Source organism: Monodelphis domestica, chromosome 1 (assembly GCF_027887165.1).
Source record: "Monodelphis domestica isolate mMonDom1 chromosome 1, mMonDom1.pri, whole genome shotgun sequence".
NCBI lineage: Eukaryota > Metazoa > Chordata > Mammalia > Didelphimorphia > Didelphidae > Monodelphis > Monodelphis domestica.
This window is the reverse complement of record NC_077227.1, coordinates 724731649-724747846: the sequence shown is the minus strand read 5'-3', so window position 1 is coordinate 724747846 and position 16198 is coordinate 724731649. Positions and strand designations below refer to the sequence as shown.

The following is a 16198-nucleotide window of genomic DNA, read 5'->3' as shown; positions in this document are numbered from 1 at the left end:
CTAAGAAAAAATCCCCTGGGCCTGATGGATTCACCAGTGAATTCTATCAAACATTCATAGAACAGCTAACTCCAATACTATACAAACTATTTGACATAATATGCAAAGAGGGAGTTCTACCAAACTCCTTTTATGACACAAACATGGTACTAATTCCAAAGCCAGGCAGGCCAAAAACAGAGAAAGAAAATTATAGACCAATCTCCCTAATGAATATAGATGCAAAAATCTTAAATAGGATACTAGCAAAAAGACTCCAGCAAGTGATCAGAAGGGTCATCCACCATGATCAAGTAGGATTTATACCAGGGATGCAGGGCTGGTTCAATATTAGGAAAACTATCCACATAATTGACCACATCAACAAGCAAATCAACAAGAACCACATGATTATCTCAATAGATGCAGAAAAAGCCTTTGATAAAATACAACACCTATTCCTACTAAAAACACTAGAAAGCATAGGAATAGAAGGGTCATTCCTAAAAATAATAAATAGTATATATCTAAAACCATCAACTAATATCATCTGCAATGGGGATAAACTAAATCCATTCCTATTAAGATCAGGAGTGAAACAAGGATGCCCATTATCACCTCTATTATTTGACATTGTATTAGAAACACTAGCAGTAGCAATTAGAGAAGAAAAAGAAATTGAAGGCATTAAAATAGGCAAGGAGGAGACCAAATTATCGCTCTTTGCAGATGACATGATGGTCTACTTAAAGAATACTAGAGATTCAACCAAAACGCTAATCGAAATAATCAACAACTTTAGCAAAGTTGCAGGATACAAAATAAACCCACATAAGTCATCAGCATTTCTATATAATTCCAACACAGCTCAGCAGCAAGAACTAGAAAGAGAAATCCCATTCAAAATTACCTTAGACAAAATAAAATATTTAGGAATCTATCTCCCGAGACAAACACAGGAACTATATGAACACAACTACAAAACACTTTCCACACAACTAAAACTAGACTTGAACAATTGGAAGAACATTAACTGCTCATGGGTAGGACGAGCCAATATAATATAAATGACCATCCTACCCAAATTCATCTATCTATTTAGTGCCATACCCATGGAATTCCAAAAAAAATTTTTACTGATTTAGAAAAAAACATAACAAAGTTCATTTGGAAGAACAAAAGATCAAGGATATCCAGGGAAATAATGAAAAAAAAATACAAAGGAAAGGGGCCTTGCAGTCCCAGATCTCATACTATATTATAAAGCAGCGGTCACCAAAACAATCTGGTACTGGCTAAGAGACAGAAAGGAGGATCAGTGGAATAGACTGGGGGCAAGCGACCTCAGCAAGACAGTATATGACAAACCCAAAGATCCCAGCTTTTGGGACAAAAATCCACTATTTCATAAAAACTGCTGGGAAAATTGGAGGACAGTATGGGAAAGATTAGGTTTAGATCAACACCTCACACCCTACACCAAGATAAATTCAAAATGGGTGAATGACTTGAACATAAAGAAGGAAACTATAAGAAAATTAGGCGAACACAGAATAGCATACATGTCAGACCTCTGGGAAGGGAGAGACTTCAAAACCAAGCAAGAATTAGAAAGAGTTACAAAATGCAAAATAAATAATCTGGAATACATCAAATTAAAAAGTTTTTGCACAAACAAAACCAATGTAACCAAAATCAGAAGGGTAACAACAAATTGGGAAACAATCTTCATAAAAACCTCTGACAAAGGTTTAATTACTCAAATTTACAAAGAACTAAATCAATTTTACAAAAAATCAAGCCATTCTCCAATTGATAAATGGGCAAGGGACATGAACAGGCAGTTCTCAGCCAAAGAAATCAAAACTATTAATAAGCACATGAAAAAGTGCTCTACATCTCTTATAATCAGAGAGATGCAAATCAAAACAACTCTGAGGTATCACCTCACACCTAGCAGATTGGCTAACATGACAGGTATGGAAAGTAATGAATGCTGGAGGGGATGTGGCAAAGTGGGGACACTAATTCATTGCTGGTGGAGTTGTGAATTGATCCAGCCATTCTGGAGGGCAATTTGGAACTATGCCCAAAGGGTGATAAAAGACTGTCTGCCCTTTGATCCAGCTATAGCACTGCTGGGTTTGTACCCAAAGAGATAATAAGGAAAAAGACTTGTACAAGAATATTCATAGCTGCGCTCTTTGTGGTGGCCAAAAATTGGAAAACGAGGGGATGCCCATCAATTGGGGAATGGCTGAACAAATTGTGGTTTATGTTGGTGATGGAATACTTTTGTGCTAAAAGGAATAATAAAGTAGAGGAATTCCATGGAGACTGGAACGACCTCCAGGAAGTGATGCAGAGCGAAAGGAGCCGAACCAGGAGAACATTGTACACAGAGACTGATACACTGTGGTACAATCGAAGGTGATGGACTTCTCCATTAGTCTCAATGCAATGTCCCTGAATAATCTGCAGGGATCTAAAAAACACTATCCACAATCAGAGGATAAACTGTGGGAGTAAAAACACTGATGAAAAGCAACTGCTTGACTACAGGGGTTGAGGGGATATGACTGAATGAACACTCTAATGCAAATACCAACAACAGGGAAATGAGTTCGAGTCAAGAACACATGTGATAACCAGTGGAATCGTGCGTTGGCTATGGGAGAGGGAAAGGTGGTGGGAGGGGGGGCGGGGAGGAAAAGAAAATGATCTTTGTTTCCAGTGAATAATGTTTGGAAATGACCAAATAAAGTAATGTTTAAAATTAATTAAAAAAAAAAGAATGTAGGCAGGCAATACCTAATTATACAAAATATTCATTTTGGTCCTAGGCAATCAGAGTGGAGCACATTTTTAATCCTGCTCATCTGTGAAATGTTTTAGTCAACTCATCTGAGAAAGAGAAGGTTATATACTGCTCTTAAGTTTCAGTGTCCACAGGGACACTTCAGGGAAAACAAAACGCGTCATTTATCTCATTAGATCATACCCAACAGGTGTGGAGTGGCCTCTTATGTTTCCCTTCTTTACCACTGCTCCATCCTGAGATGCACCTTGTTAGGCTGGGAACTCCTTGTTTCTTAGTGAATGCAGGGTGTACCTTAGGAGAAGCCTTTTTTAGAAAATAGGACTACCAACAGAAGGATGAACTTAAACTCTTCCTGGCTTGCCAGAATACATGAAGTTGGAGTACAGAGTAGAGGTGAAGGTGTAATGCCAGGTCAGCAGCCCACAAAATGTTTCATGTTCTGATGTTTTAATTATCAGCCACCTATTGAAAGCCTAGCCAGTTTTAAATAAATATTGGGGGGGGGTGTTTTGTTTGTCAGTACACACTTGTAAGTCTTGTGATTTCTTTTCTGTGAAGGAAATAAAAAGCTATACTCTCTACCTGACTTACATTTCTATTTCTCTATTTGCAGGAAACTTTAGATAAGAGTCCAAGCACTGAGTAGCTCTTTCTGGGGCTCTAAGGTGGGGATGTAAAGAGCTGCAGAAAGGTTGGCTGACCTCTTGACAAGTCAGTCTCCCAGGTCTGAAGCTAATTAGAGTCTCTTGGAGTGGAGAAGCAAGAATCAAGCATAGGCATGGGGGACAGCAAGGAAACAACATTAATAAGATTTGGTTCCAATTCTTTCCAGAGCTCCCGGAAATGAAAACTAGAACTCTATGACTGTCCTGCCTGATGAAAGCTACCTGATTCTCCTACAACCTGAGTGAGCTTGTAACAACCCAGCCCCATGGCATTAGCCTCTCCAAAATTCTCAGGAGTGCCCCCGATACAAATTCCAAATCACCAAGTAAACAGCCTCTCTTCCTTGATTTCCAGTGGATTGTAGCTTCTCTCAGAAGGCCTGGCTAGACAGTAGTTTGTCTAAAACTGTTCCAAAAACCCGACCAACTCTATGGGTATTTGTTGCCTCTTCTGCTCCTTCTTCTCTTAGCTCAAGAGCTTCTAGAACACAGCTTCAGCCTCAGGACTAATAAAACAGTATGGCCCAGCAGAGAGAATTGGACCTGGAGTTGGAAAGTCCAGAAAGTCCCCCAGAGCGAGCTGTTTAGTGTCTCTGGGCCTCAGGTTCTTTCATAATCCATAAATTAGGCACGGGGTCCAGGGAGATCAGCAGCAGCCTTTAAAAGGCTATGGAGGGGGCAGCTGGGTAGCTCAGTGGATTGAGAGCTAGCCCTAGAGACGGGAGGTCCTAGGTTCAAATCTGGCCTCAGATATGTCCCAGGTGTGACCCTGGCCAAGTCACTTGACCCCCATTGCCTAGCCCTTACCACTCTTCTGCCTTGGAGTCAATTCAAGACGGAAGGTAAGGGTTTAAAAAAAAAAAAGGCTATGGAGTCCAATCATGATCCTAAGAGCTTATTCCCTCAAGGCAAATTCAAAAAAAGAACTCCGAAGGATGGATGTGGCTTCGTACCCCCTTGTGTGGGGCAGCAGAAAGGGCCCACTGATTCAGGCTCGGCGACTAACTGATGTCCTGCACTGGGACAGCTTCAGTTTCCTCTGCTCCAAATGCTGGCCGGGGTGGCCTCTAAAGGCCCTTTCTTTTTTCCAGTCTCTTTGATCCTCTTCATCTCACTTCTCCTTTCTACTCTTCTCCCCTCCCCTTTTCTCTTCCTCTAATCCACCTTTCCCTCCCCTCTCCTCCCCCCTCCGACACCACAGGCTCCGCCCCTCTCCCCGCCCCGCGATGTTTTTGGTCCTAAGAGGCCTCCGTAGTCGTGAAGATGGCGGCGGCCGTCTTGGCAGCACGGGTTGCTGCAGGTCGGTGAGAAACCTCGGCCCCTGGGGTGATCGGGCCCGATGGTTGAGGTGGGAGCGGGCAGCATGGGTGGGGCTCTGGAACGCCCGAAGGTCACCCTGCTTTCCCAGGAACCGGAGTCCTTGTCCCGGCCCCTCCTCCCCTCTGTGCCCTTTTCACCGGCTCCGTCTCCTTCCCAACCTCCAGCGTTTTAAGGGGGTGGGGGGGTTGGTGGAAGGGGAACGGACAAGAGAGAGGCGAGATTTAGTCTTCTCTTGGAAACGTCCCTAGAAAAGCCCAGAAAGATAGGAAGTGTCAGGAATTAGAGATCCCTGTTTTATAGGTGAAGAAACCGAGGCAAGAGCGGACAGGAAGCGCCCAGCCAGAGCCCGGCGGGGAACCCGGGTCTGTTGGAGACCCTCCCATACCTGCTGCTCCCTTAAGTCTCTGGTCACTCGAAGGCCCCAGTGGCCTCAAGTGAGTGACCCCCACTCTGCTGGAGGTCTTGGAGCCGCTGAGAGTCGAACACCTCAGAAACAGGGGAGACTGTCAGTGAAAATGATTGTTTATCCCGCGATGGGGGGAGGAGGGCCCATATCTGCCACCCTTTGGCAACATTGGCGGGGGGTTGAGGGACAGACCTTAGAAGGGACAGGAGACGGAAGAGGGCCAGCTAGAAGCACTGAGAGAGGTGAGGTCAGAAGTAGGCGACTGCGAGAGTGAAGACGGGAAGGAAGGCACAGAGAGTTTAAGTGACTTTCCCCAAGGTCACATAGGTATTAAGGGTCCTGGAATGAGATTTGAACTCTGGTCATCCTAACTCTAAGCCCAGGGTTTAATACACTTTATGAGACCTCTCCAGTACTCCTCAAGTAGAAATTCCTCTTTGGGTCATTTAAAGGCCTTCATAATTGGACTCTGCCTTTCGAGTCTCAGTTAAAAAACCACCTTCTGCAAGATGCCTTTCCCAATTCCCCTTAATACCAATATTTTCCAAAAATGTGTGTGGGGAGTGGGGGTACAGCTATGTGGCACAGTGGATAAAAGGTCAGGCCTCAGTCTGGAGGACCTGGGTTCAATTCTGGCCTCAGACACTTCCTAACAATGTTCCTGGGCAAGTCATTTAATTCCAGTTGCCCAGCTTTCGTCTTTCTGCCTTAGAATTGTTCTAGGATAGAAAGTAAGGGCTTTTAAAAAGTCTAGTGCTTTCATTCTATTGACAAATGTATCCTCCTGATGGCTTATACAGAATTGTACATTGTTGTTTGTGTGTTCTCCCTCTTGGACTGTGACCTTTTTGAGAGATAGGACTGTTTTGTCATTTTAAAAATTATTCCCCACATTTAGCACAATGCCTAGCATGTAGTCGGTGTGTAGTAATTGCTTATATTCCTCCTTTCTTGTCTCCAATTTATCTTTCTAGGCTGAATATACATTACTTCCCTTCATGAAGTCCAGCAAACCTTCCTTCTTACTGTCCCTCCTATGTGACATTCTAGTCTCCATACCTTTGACTAGACTATTCCCCATATCTGGAGCATCCTCTTCTAACCTCCAGAATTTGGAATTCTTAGCTTCACTCAAAGGCTACCCCTTTGTATTTCTTTTGTATATACTTATGTGTGTCTATTTTGTTTACCCAAAATAGAATATAAGTTTCTTGAGGGCAGGGACTCTTTTTACTTTTTTGTGTGTATCTTTTGTATCTGGCATATAGCAGATTCATTGTACATTCTTGTTGATTAATTAGAGGAATAGTTCAGCAAACCAAACCAAACCATTGGCCATGTCTGACAACAGATGACTCATTCCACTTGTGTTAATAGTGGTATTCTCCTTTAGAATATTACAGATGTGTAAATTGTTCTTTTGACTTCCTAAGTTTCTCGTAATTCTTTATATTCATTATCTCTTCGATACTGGGCATAATCCATGATGTTTACAAACCACAGTTAGTTTAGCCATTCCCCAGATGATGGGGACTCATTTTGTTTTTAGTTCTTTGCAACAATAAAACTGTATAATGATAACACCTCCTTCCCAGAGTTGTGAGGATGAGATGATATTTGTCATGGCTTTGAAAACTAAACTATAGCTCTCTCAAAACACCAGCTAGTGTGATTATCATGAGCCTTTCTCTTCAAGCTCCCTGGAGAGATGTCCATTGGTGATAGTGCCATTGTGTTCAGTTAGTGAGGGCTTTTAGAGAATCAATTCTTGATTTTAGAGAATCAAGTTCCAAATGGTTTTTGTAAACCTTAAAATTTCCCAGACCCTACTCTATAAGATTGGATTAAGACCATTCCCCATTTGGGCAGTGAACTCTACTTAAAGCAGGAATGTGAGAATTCTACTTTACCTACTTGGGTCTGCCCTAGGGGAAGATAAAGTTGTAAACTCTTTTCTGAACAATGAAAAGTACTTAAACCCATACTTTTCTTAAGCTAAGTACCTATAAAGGTCAAGCAACTTGTGAATTTACAAGGAACAAAGAACTGGAAAACTTAACTCAGAGCTTTCCTGGTGTGAATTACTCAAAAATCCACACCTTCTTAGGTGTGGACTAAGAATGGGCGGTCCTTTAGAAACATCGACAGTGATTGGTAGATGTAAGGACTTAGGGGAGGTGACAGAGAAGATTTTGCCCTTAAAAATAAGAGCTCAGGGAAGAGCTGGGAAGTCATTCTGAAACATTCAGATTGGAGAGACTCATTCTGAGGAGACTGATTCTGAAACATTCAGATGGAGGAGGGAGCTGGTGAAAGCAGCTGAGATGCTGCTGGCCTGGTGTCATTAGACACCCTTACTTAGACAGATCTTATGGTGAGTGTTAAAAAACTGACTGATTTCTCTTTTAAGGCTCAGGTCTAGGCCATATTGGCTTGAGGCCCTTCATACTTATTCCTTTCTTTCTCTCTCTTTCTTTGATTACTCATTGTATTGTTAATTAAAATCTCTATAAAACCCAATTGACTTGGGTATTTGAATAATTGGGACTATTTCCCTGGGGACCATCTTATATTTGATTTTAAACCCAAGACACTGTAGTGAAACATATTTCTGCGGTCAAATTTACTCACCCTCTCTTATATCTATCACAATTTATATCTTCCACTATTTTAATCACTACAGTTTAAGACCTCAACCATTTTAAATCTCACATTTTCCAGAGTAAGTCATAAACAATTCCATCAGCAGTGTATGCATATCTAGTCACAGCCCTTCCAACCATGGCTGTCTCTTGAGTTTCATCATCTTTTCCAGTCTGGTAGGTGGGAGATGAAAGCTGGAGTTTGGAATTCATATTTCTCTTATTATTGTTAGCACTTTGCAGCATTCTGGCATGTGGTTGTTGGTAGTTTGCATTTCTTCCTTTGAAAGTCTTTCCTTGTTTTATCCTTAGACATATCCATTAGGGCATATTGTGCTCCTTTTCCAAGGTTGGTTGTACGCTGTGTGAGACTAGTGGTTTCACACATGTTGTGTATCCTCCACAGTGCTAGCTAGGTAAAGGAAGAATTCTTAAATGTCTGATAAATGTTTGAATACTTTGCATTTGTGTGATACTTGGTAACTTTGAGTTATTGTTTAATTTCATACCTTTCATATACTATCTCTTTTTAAAAAAACCCTTACCTTCCACCTTACAATCAATACTGTGTATTGGTTCTAAGGCAGAAAAGTAGTAAGGGGTAGGCAATGGGGATTAAGTGACTTGCCCAGGGTCACACAGCTGGGAAGTGTCTAAGACCAGATTTGAACCTAGGACCTCCCATCTCTAGACCTGGCTCTCAATCCACTGTGCTACTCAGCTGCCCTCCACATACTATAAATCACCTGTCTTTTTCTTTCTATTCACAGGAATCATTCGACCGCTCAATATTTTGGTTTCATCAACCTTCCAAAACTGCTCTAACACTTTGCGTCTGGTTTCCACGCTGTCGGGACGACATTTCAGCTATATTCAAGCACCACTTATATCTCCTGCTGCCAGACTAGTTCCACCTGTTAGAAATTTGAGATATGGGCATCCCTCAACAATTCTTAATAGGTACAGACTATTTCAGTTAATATTAGTCAATCAGTGATTAAATCAGATGAGTAAAATTCTAAAAGAGAAGATAATTTTAAAAAATTAGTGTGGGAACACGTAATGGTTTTTCTTTATTACTATCTGCATTGCATTATTTGGGACCTTTTCATCCTGCATATGGAAGTGGGAAGTTATCAACCAGCAAGCACAGATGACAACCTTGGTATTGGGGCAATTGTTGCCACATAGCGAATGCCAGCAATCTAAGCCCAGTGGTTATAATATATGTTGTGTGCCTTCTTCAAGACTGGTGGCCAAAATGAAAGGTCAGCTAGATTGACCTATGTATATTTTCTGCCTCTAAATAGAGTTGCCTCTTTAATATCCCTTATGATTGGTTTTTTAACCTCTAGGGGAAAGTTTCTAGTAATAGGGATCCTACTGCCCTTCTAGTAAAACTATTCTACTTTTACACAGTGGCTGATTTTCAAGAAAGCAACTGAAAAATTATTTCATGAATTCTTGTGAATAAGCTGGAACTATTTTGGACTAGCTAGTATTCTACTCAAGTGGAGATGTAAATAGTTGAACCAAATGGGTTGGAATGACTAGACTCCCAAGTAGTCATTAATGGATGGATGTCAACTTGGGACAGGTCTCGCTGTCTAATAATTTTTCAGATGCTTTCTTTAAAATCACATTTCCATTGCCAAACCATTTTTTGGTACCAGTTCAATAATCCCGTCAAAGAAAAAGGTGAGGTTGGTCTGGCATGCTTATTTTGTTTGTTCCTTTGTTGTTGTTTTTAACCAATTCATTTCTTCTGATACCTTTTGATGCCAAAAGGCATCAAACCTGGTCCATCTGACATGTCTCTTTTTGAAGCCACGCTTATTCTGAGTGATCATTGCTTCCTTTTCTAAATGAATGCTTATTGCTTGCCCACTGTCCCTTTCATAGTATGGTTTAGAATTTTGCCAGGAATTGAAGTCAGATTCAGCAGTCTGGCTTATGAAGATCTTACCCCATTTCCTTTGTTAAAAATCAGTATTCTTGACCCAGCTTGAGTCCTCTGGAACTTCAGACAGCATTGACCAGAAAGTCAACAATCTCTCATTTATTTTAGTCTCAACTTTTTGTTAATGCTTTTTATTTTCTCCCAAGTGTAAAGATCATTTTCCTTAAATAGAAACAAAAACAGTCAAATAGTTCTGTTTGAGCAATGATGTCTTCCCCTGTGGACCTTCCTCTTACCCTATCAGAGCTTCAGAAAAGCCCCTTTGGTCTTTAGGGGTTTTTGCTTTTCATTTTTCCTTGCCTGTCTTTTTCTATTTTCCATATGTCTTTTATTAAAAGATAATAAATTGATGAGTTTGCTAAATAATGACTGCTCTCTTCATAGAGCTCTTCCTCATTGAAATTGTGCCTTAAGCATTCCATTTTTAAGAACTTTTCCTCCTTACGCTTACTTCCCTTATAGAATTTTAGTCCATGCAGTCCTTTTTAACTTTTTTTCTGAACCCTTTTAGATATGCACTCTTGGGATCTAGTATGTTATTCCCAATTTTTTTTCTTTTTTTAAAATCATGTACTCTTTTTAAAAAAAACAACAAGAAAACCCTTCTCCTCTGTCTTAAAATTGATACTAAGTATTAGTTCCAAGTCAGAAGAGTGGCAAGGGCTAAGCAATGGCAGTTAAAAGAAAACTTGCCCAGGGTCACACAGCTAGGAAGTATCTGAGGTCAGATCTGAACCCAGGACTTCTCATCTCTAGGTTTGACATTCTTATCTCCTGAGCCACTTAGCTGTTCTTTCTATGATGTACTCTTAAGATGGAGTGATCATTTCTTCAAAAAGTTCCCATCATTTTTATTTAAGCAACTGTTTCTACCTTATTGATCAGAACCAGATCTAAAAGGACAGTGTCCATCCTAAGGCCCTTTACCTTTTGAAGAATGCTATTATTAAAACTTGTCAGGAGTTTAACAGCATTTCTGCTTTCATCAGAAAGCATGCCCCAGATATCTGACTAGTTGCTAGTCACTTCTATTACAGCCCTCTTGGTCTTGGCACCAAGTTTCTGATCTCTGCTAGGCCTGCTAATGGCTACTTGCTTATTGATCTAGGACAAGTAGTCTTTATGGCTGGAACACCAGAAGAAATTGCTCCGTTCATCCATTTTTGCCATTTCCACCTTGCTTTAGGAATGGTACATGTTGTCGAGTGCAGGATTTGGGAACATAAAGGAAGCATTTCTAGTTTACCTAAGCCCTTTATTTTACAGAAAAGAACAAAAAGGTTGAGAGTTAGCTTTCATATCAATTTATTGCACTGATATACTGCTTTCTTGGTGTAGAATAACATATTTGCTTATCTAGTAAGTTGAAATGCTGGTACAGTTGGTTGAAAGTTTGTTTTCTTTAATATTTTAGTGTAAACCCTTTGCTGCCAACTCTCCTACAACCACCAGTCCGAACCCTAACATACTGTAGCCTGAGAAAAGGAAAACGGAAATCGGTAAAGGCCGTCCTCTATAGGTTTCTCCGCCTCCACTGTGGTCTTTGGGTGAGGAAAAAGGTGAGTGTTCCTTTTCCTACCATATGTAGAAAAACACAGTCAGACTAGGTCTACCTGAACAAAGTGAGTCTTAGTTCAGTGACCTTTGATGGAGAGCCAGAAAGGATCCAGGATGCCCTCTGGCCCAAACCCTCCAGCCTTGCTGAAGGTACTTGCCTAAAGTCACATTGAGAATACCTCAGGTCTTCAAACCCCAGAGCCAGGGCCCTTTTGTATAGGACTACTGCTTTTTTTCTTTTTAAATTAATTCTAAGTATCAGTTAAGATCAGAAGAGTGTCAAGGGCTAGGCAATTGGGATTAAATTATTTGCTCAGACTCATACAGTTGGGAAGTTTCTAAGGCCAGATTTGAATCCAGGTCTTCCTGATTCCAGGCCTGGTGTTCTATCCTCTTTGGACTACTGTTTTCTAATGATAACAAGGTTCTCTTTCTGTTATGACTGGGCAAAAATTCCTTTTGAGTCTGGGGGTTGTTTTAATTGTATATTCCTCCAAGCATATTTAATAAATGTTGACTGTGCACAGTATGGTGTCAGGCACTACAGATAAACATTTTAAAGAAGACTTAGATCCTCTCATTAGAGAGGTTAGGTGCAAACTTCCAGAGCTGCCCTGGAAGGTGGCTCCTGCCTCCTCCAGTCCTGCCACAGCTCTTCCCTGACATAGAGCGGTTGTGAGTGTGTCATCATTGATCCATCTCTTGGAGGAGGATCTTTGACCCTGGCCAGGCAGAGCCATGTATGACAAATACACGTAGGCTTTGTCCATGAGCTCCTGCAGAGACCATTATTGACACTAGTTCCGTGGGCATAGCATTCTGTTTAGGCCACATTTCTGATTTCATGGTTTTTCTCATGAGGGATAGTTGGTGCTTTATCCGATAGGCAGGGTCTGCATGTGTGTGCATACTAGCATGTAGACATACATGTACACACATGCACCTTCTGTCTATGTTGCTGGAGGATCCTCTGCAGCCTTGCCTTTAGTACAGGATGAGCCAAGTAATGAATCCAAAGGAACATTGTTTTTTCTGCCTTGAAGAATACATGAACTGTGGCACACATCTGAAGCCCTGGCTGCCTGCTGGAGAGGCTGAGGCTGCAGGATTGCTTGAGCTTGGGCATTCTGAGCTGCTTTGGGGCTATAGCTGAGTGGTGTCCCCTCTTAAGTTTGGCATCATATGGGGAGCCCCAGAATAGGAAGTTGGCTTCCAGGATGTCTTAAGAAGGGTCAGGGGGGCAGCTGGGTAGCTCAGTGGATTGAGAGCCAGGCCTAGAGACTGGAGTTCCTAGGTTCAAATCTGGCCTCAGACACTTCCCAGCTGTGTGACCCTGGGCAAGTCACTTGACCCCCATTGCCTAGCCCTTACCACTCTTCTGCCTTGGAGCCAATACACAATATTGACTCCAAGACGGAAGGTAAAGGTTAAAAAAAAAAAGAAGGGTCAGACCAGCCCAAGTTGGGAAAAGCTTCCTGGATGAAATAAATGAGGTTGTGTTTACCCAGGAATTAGTAGAGCAAGAAAAGAGACTGATACTGATGGTCAGATTCTGTCTCTGCCATGATTGCATCCTCCTCTCCTGCCTCCAGATCTGGAATCTAATTGCTTCTTCCTCCCCTGATTCTCCCCTCCTCCTCCTTCCTGTTAGTTTGTTTATTTGTTTTATTGTCTTGACATTATCTTGCATTACTTTGTATATATTTTGTATTTACCTAGCTCTATACAGACATGTTGTCACTCTCATTGTATCCCCAGTGTATTGCATGTGTAGGCTCTTAATACGTGTTTGTGAATTGAATGGGAACTGTAGAGCAATATAGAAATGTGAATTCATTAATCACTGGTTACCTTAATTCTCTTTCCTTTCCTGACCTCCACTTACATAGGGTGAAACCTACTCTAAGAAATCAACCCTTTGTATAGAAGTCCACATTTAGGAAGGAGAGTAACTAGAGAACCTATTCCCTTTACTGCTATAGGTTCTTTACAAAAGGACTTGTCATTGGTAAGAGGCAAGCTTTGAATGCATTCAACACGATTTAATTTATTCACCTCTTGTTAGGAGCCTCTGGGAATGAAGGCTTGCATGAACCAGCACAACTTGGCCCTAATTTATTTTTTTCATCATTTAGTATAAAAGTTCTTGGAAGTCGGACATTGATTTTGCATTACTATTTCAGGCAGAGTTTGAGGGCAGTAGACCACCCTCTTTGAGACCAACACCACTGCCTGGTGCTGGCATCTCAAGGGCTATTGAACACATTCATTTAATTGAATTTGGGGACAATTGCCAGGTTTGGGATGGTGATATTGGAGAGGTTTATTGGCTCTCCATCTTGATGCAGGGTTTCACCATGAGAACTCCATAGACTGCTGGGCAGAGTATTGAGTCCCAATGGAAATTATTTTTAAGTTGATTGATGATTCCCTATTTGGGTCAGGAAATGACTTGAGCGCTCATTTTGAGCCTAGCTGTATTTGACCTCTTGGACTTAGTTTGGAGAAACGCTATCCCTCGTCATCACAAATTGCGTTCAGAGTGTCTTTGGATCTGTGTCCTTGTCCCTCATACATTGAAGTAGTTGATAAATAGTTAGAATTTGGCAAAACTACCTTGAATTTTAAGGAAATTTCAGTCTTGATTCCCTTTTACCATTTGAAGCTTAAGATATGTTTTCCTATAAAGATTAGTTTGACTAATGGAGAGGACTCCCTAATTATTGGAAAACTGCAGAGATAAAAAAAAGAAATTCTGGGTGTCCATGCAGGCAGCACCCTTGAATGCCTTTCTGTGCTTTCTTCACAGGCTGGTTATAAGAAGAGGCTGTGGAAGAAGAAGCCTGCACGGAGAAAACGCCTGAGAGAACAGGTGTTCTGTAACAAAACACAGAGCAAACTGCTCAACAAAATGACAACTTCTTTCTGGAAGAGGCGGAACTGGTACATTGATGACCCCTTTCAGAAATACCACGATCGCACAAACCTCAGAGTGTAGACCTGACCAGGATGCTTATGCAGGCCTGTCTGGACTCTCCCGTCGTGAGTAGATCTTTTCATCTCCATGCAGAGGTGAAGAAGGCAAATGGTTTAAATAGCAACAGTACAAAACACCAGAATAAATCATACCTATTAACAAATGTCTGTTTATTATTATATTGTAGTTTGTGAAGAGAAAAAGCTCTAGAAGAAATTATATATGTTAAGTACATAGGGTAGATTCACCTTCTTATTAACAACAGGTCATTCTATATAGTCTTTCCTTCAGTAATCATTTAGTAAGGTCCTGCTGCTACATGCTAGGCACCGAGGGTTTAAAGATGGGACAAAAAGGCTCTGCCTTCACAAGGCTTGGATTCTTATTAGGAAAAGCAACATGTACTCAGAAATTTAACAGATGATATGAGGATAAGCTTCCTCTGGATGCTGGGCCTTTGAGCTGAGCTCTGAAGGAAGAAAAGAAGGGATTCTTTTACAGAGTGGGGGAGGAAAAGCATTCCAGACCAAGAGCATAGCCTGGGCAGAAGCATCGAGAGAAGAGGTGGAATATTGGGTGCAGTGTACTTTAAGGCCAGTTTGATTGTCAGGTAGAGTGCATGCAGATGATGTGCAGTAAGCTTGGAAAGGCAGGGGTTAAAAGACCATATTAGTTGCCTTTAATTTTTTCCAGACAACGAAACTAAGCTTTCTCTTTAAATGTGACTTTGTTCATTCAGATCAGGAGGAAAAGGAGGCACAAGTGTTAGACAAGCTGAATTTTAAATTCTTCTCATTAAAGATCAATAGGGCACCCACCTGAGGAGCTGGGGAAATACTTTGGTGCTCCATCTGGTACAAAAAGCCCTGTGACTTTGGATAAACAATATTGACTTTGCTCCATTTTACTTAGCTTTTTGTCAGACTACACTGGACAGGATTATGGAGGGAGAGAAGTGTGAAAGAAACCACTGTTTGAATAGGATTCTCCATTACCATTTAGAGAATGGAGCACATTTTTATGGATCCACCAAAGCAGAAAAGCATTGTGAGCTTAATGCCATCCATTTTCTCCTCACATTCTTTAGAAGAGAATTCTACTCATTTCCCCTGTGATATAGTGCACCAGTTAGGGTGAATGATGAAGGAGTAGCATGTACATGTTTGGGGCAGGTACCTAGCAGATGATCATCAATAAATACTTGCTGAGTGAGTGGGAATTTCTCTTACCAGATTAGGGAGAACTTGCTGTGAGGAGTTATTGTTTGAAGTAGAATAGCAGGGGGTGTGGCAGGGGTAAGGAGGGATCTCCTTATCACCCAGGAACAGAGCTGGATGGAGAGGCCTCAGGCAAGTCAATATTGCTAAAACAGGAAGACTAGCACTATGTTGGTATATTCTAGACTGAAACTACATGGAAGGTTAGGCTGGGACAGACAGTTCCTTCAAACTAAGGGTTACACAGTGAAAAGGATATATTATCAGTTGAGGATCACTCTTCTCAATCCAAAAGGTTGAGCTTGGACAGGACTTATTTTCATTTGTTCAATGACAACTATTTTATTTTATTTATTTATTTTTTAATGACAACTATTTTAAATTGGGATGAGAATCAAGATTTGAGGTGTGGTTGGGTCAAGTGGATGGATGAGCATCTAGTTTTTGGTTTCTTAAATATTTTCAGTTCATCGTACTTCTGAATAACCACCACTCCACAATTTCCCTTATGTCTTCTCTACCATATTTCCCACTGACAGAGGTTCAATAAGAGGGACTTTAGGAGTACTTTGTTTTCTGTCTGATTCAGAATAAGGCAAAGTGAAAAATTGCTCATGAGAACCACAGTTATGTAGACCAACCAATGAAAGGATA

General features: G+C 41.1%; 1 protein-coding gene across 1 annotated transcript; it reads left to right on the top strand.

The window, feature by feature from the left end:
• Window positions 1-4642: 4642 nt before the first annotated feature.
• On the top strand, window positions 4643-14490 carry MRPL35 (mitochondrial ribosomal protein L35). The gene is made up of 4 exons (XM_001379453.3): window positions 4643-4765; window positions 8604-8793; window positions 11208-11352; window positions 14160-14490. Exons 1-4 carry the CDS (start codon window positions 4729-4731, stop codon window positions 14346-14348), a joined length of 561 nt encoding a protein of 186 aa, XP_001379490.1. The 5' UTR covers window positions 4643-4728; the 3' UTR covers window positions 14349-14490.
• The last annotated feature ends 1708 nt before the right edge of the window (window positions 14491-16198 follow it).

Bases quoted from the DNA above. Each gene is read 5' to 3' on its own strand.
- MRPL35 (XM_001379453.3), top strand. From the start codon at position 4,729: ATGGCGGCGGCCGTCTTGGCAGCACGGGTTGCTGCAG. The intron at 4,766-8,603 runs GTCGGTGAGAAA...TTCTATTCACAG, and splicing joins GGCAGCACGGGTTGCTGCAG to GAATCATTCGACCGCTCAAT. The intron at 8,794-11,207 runs GTACAGACTATT...TTAATATTTTAG, and splicing joins CCCTCAACAATTCTTAATAG to TGTAAACCCTTTGCTGCCAA.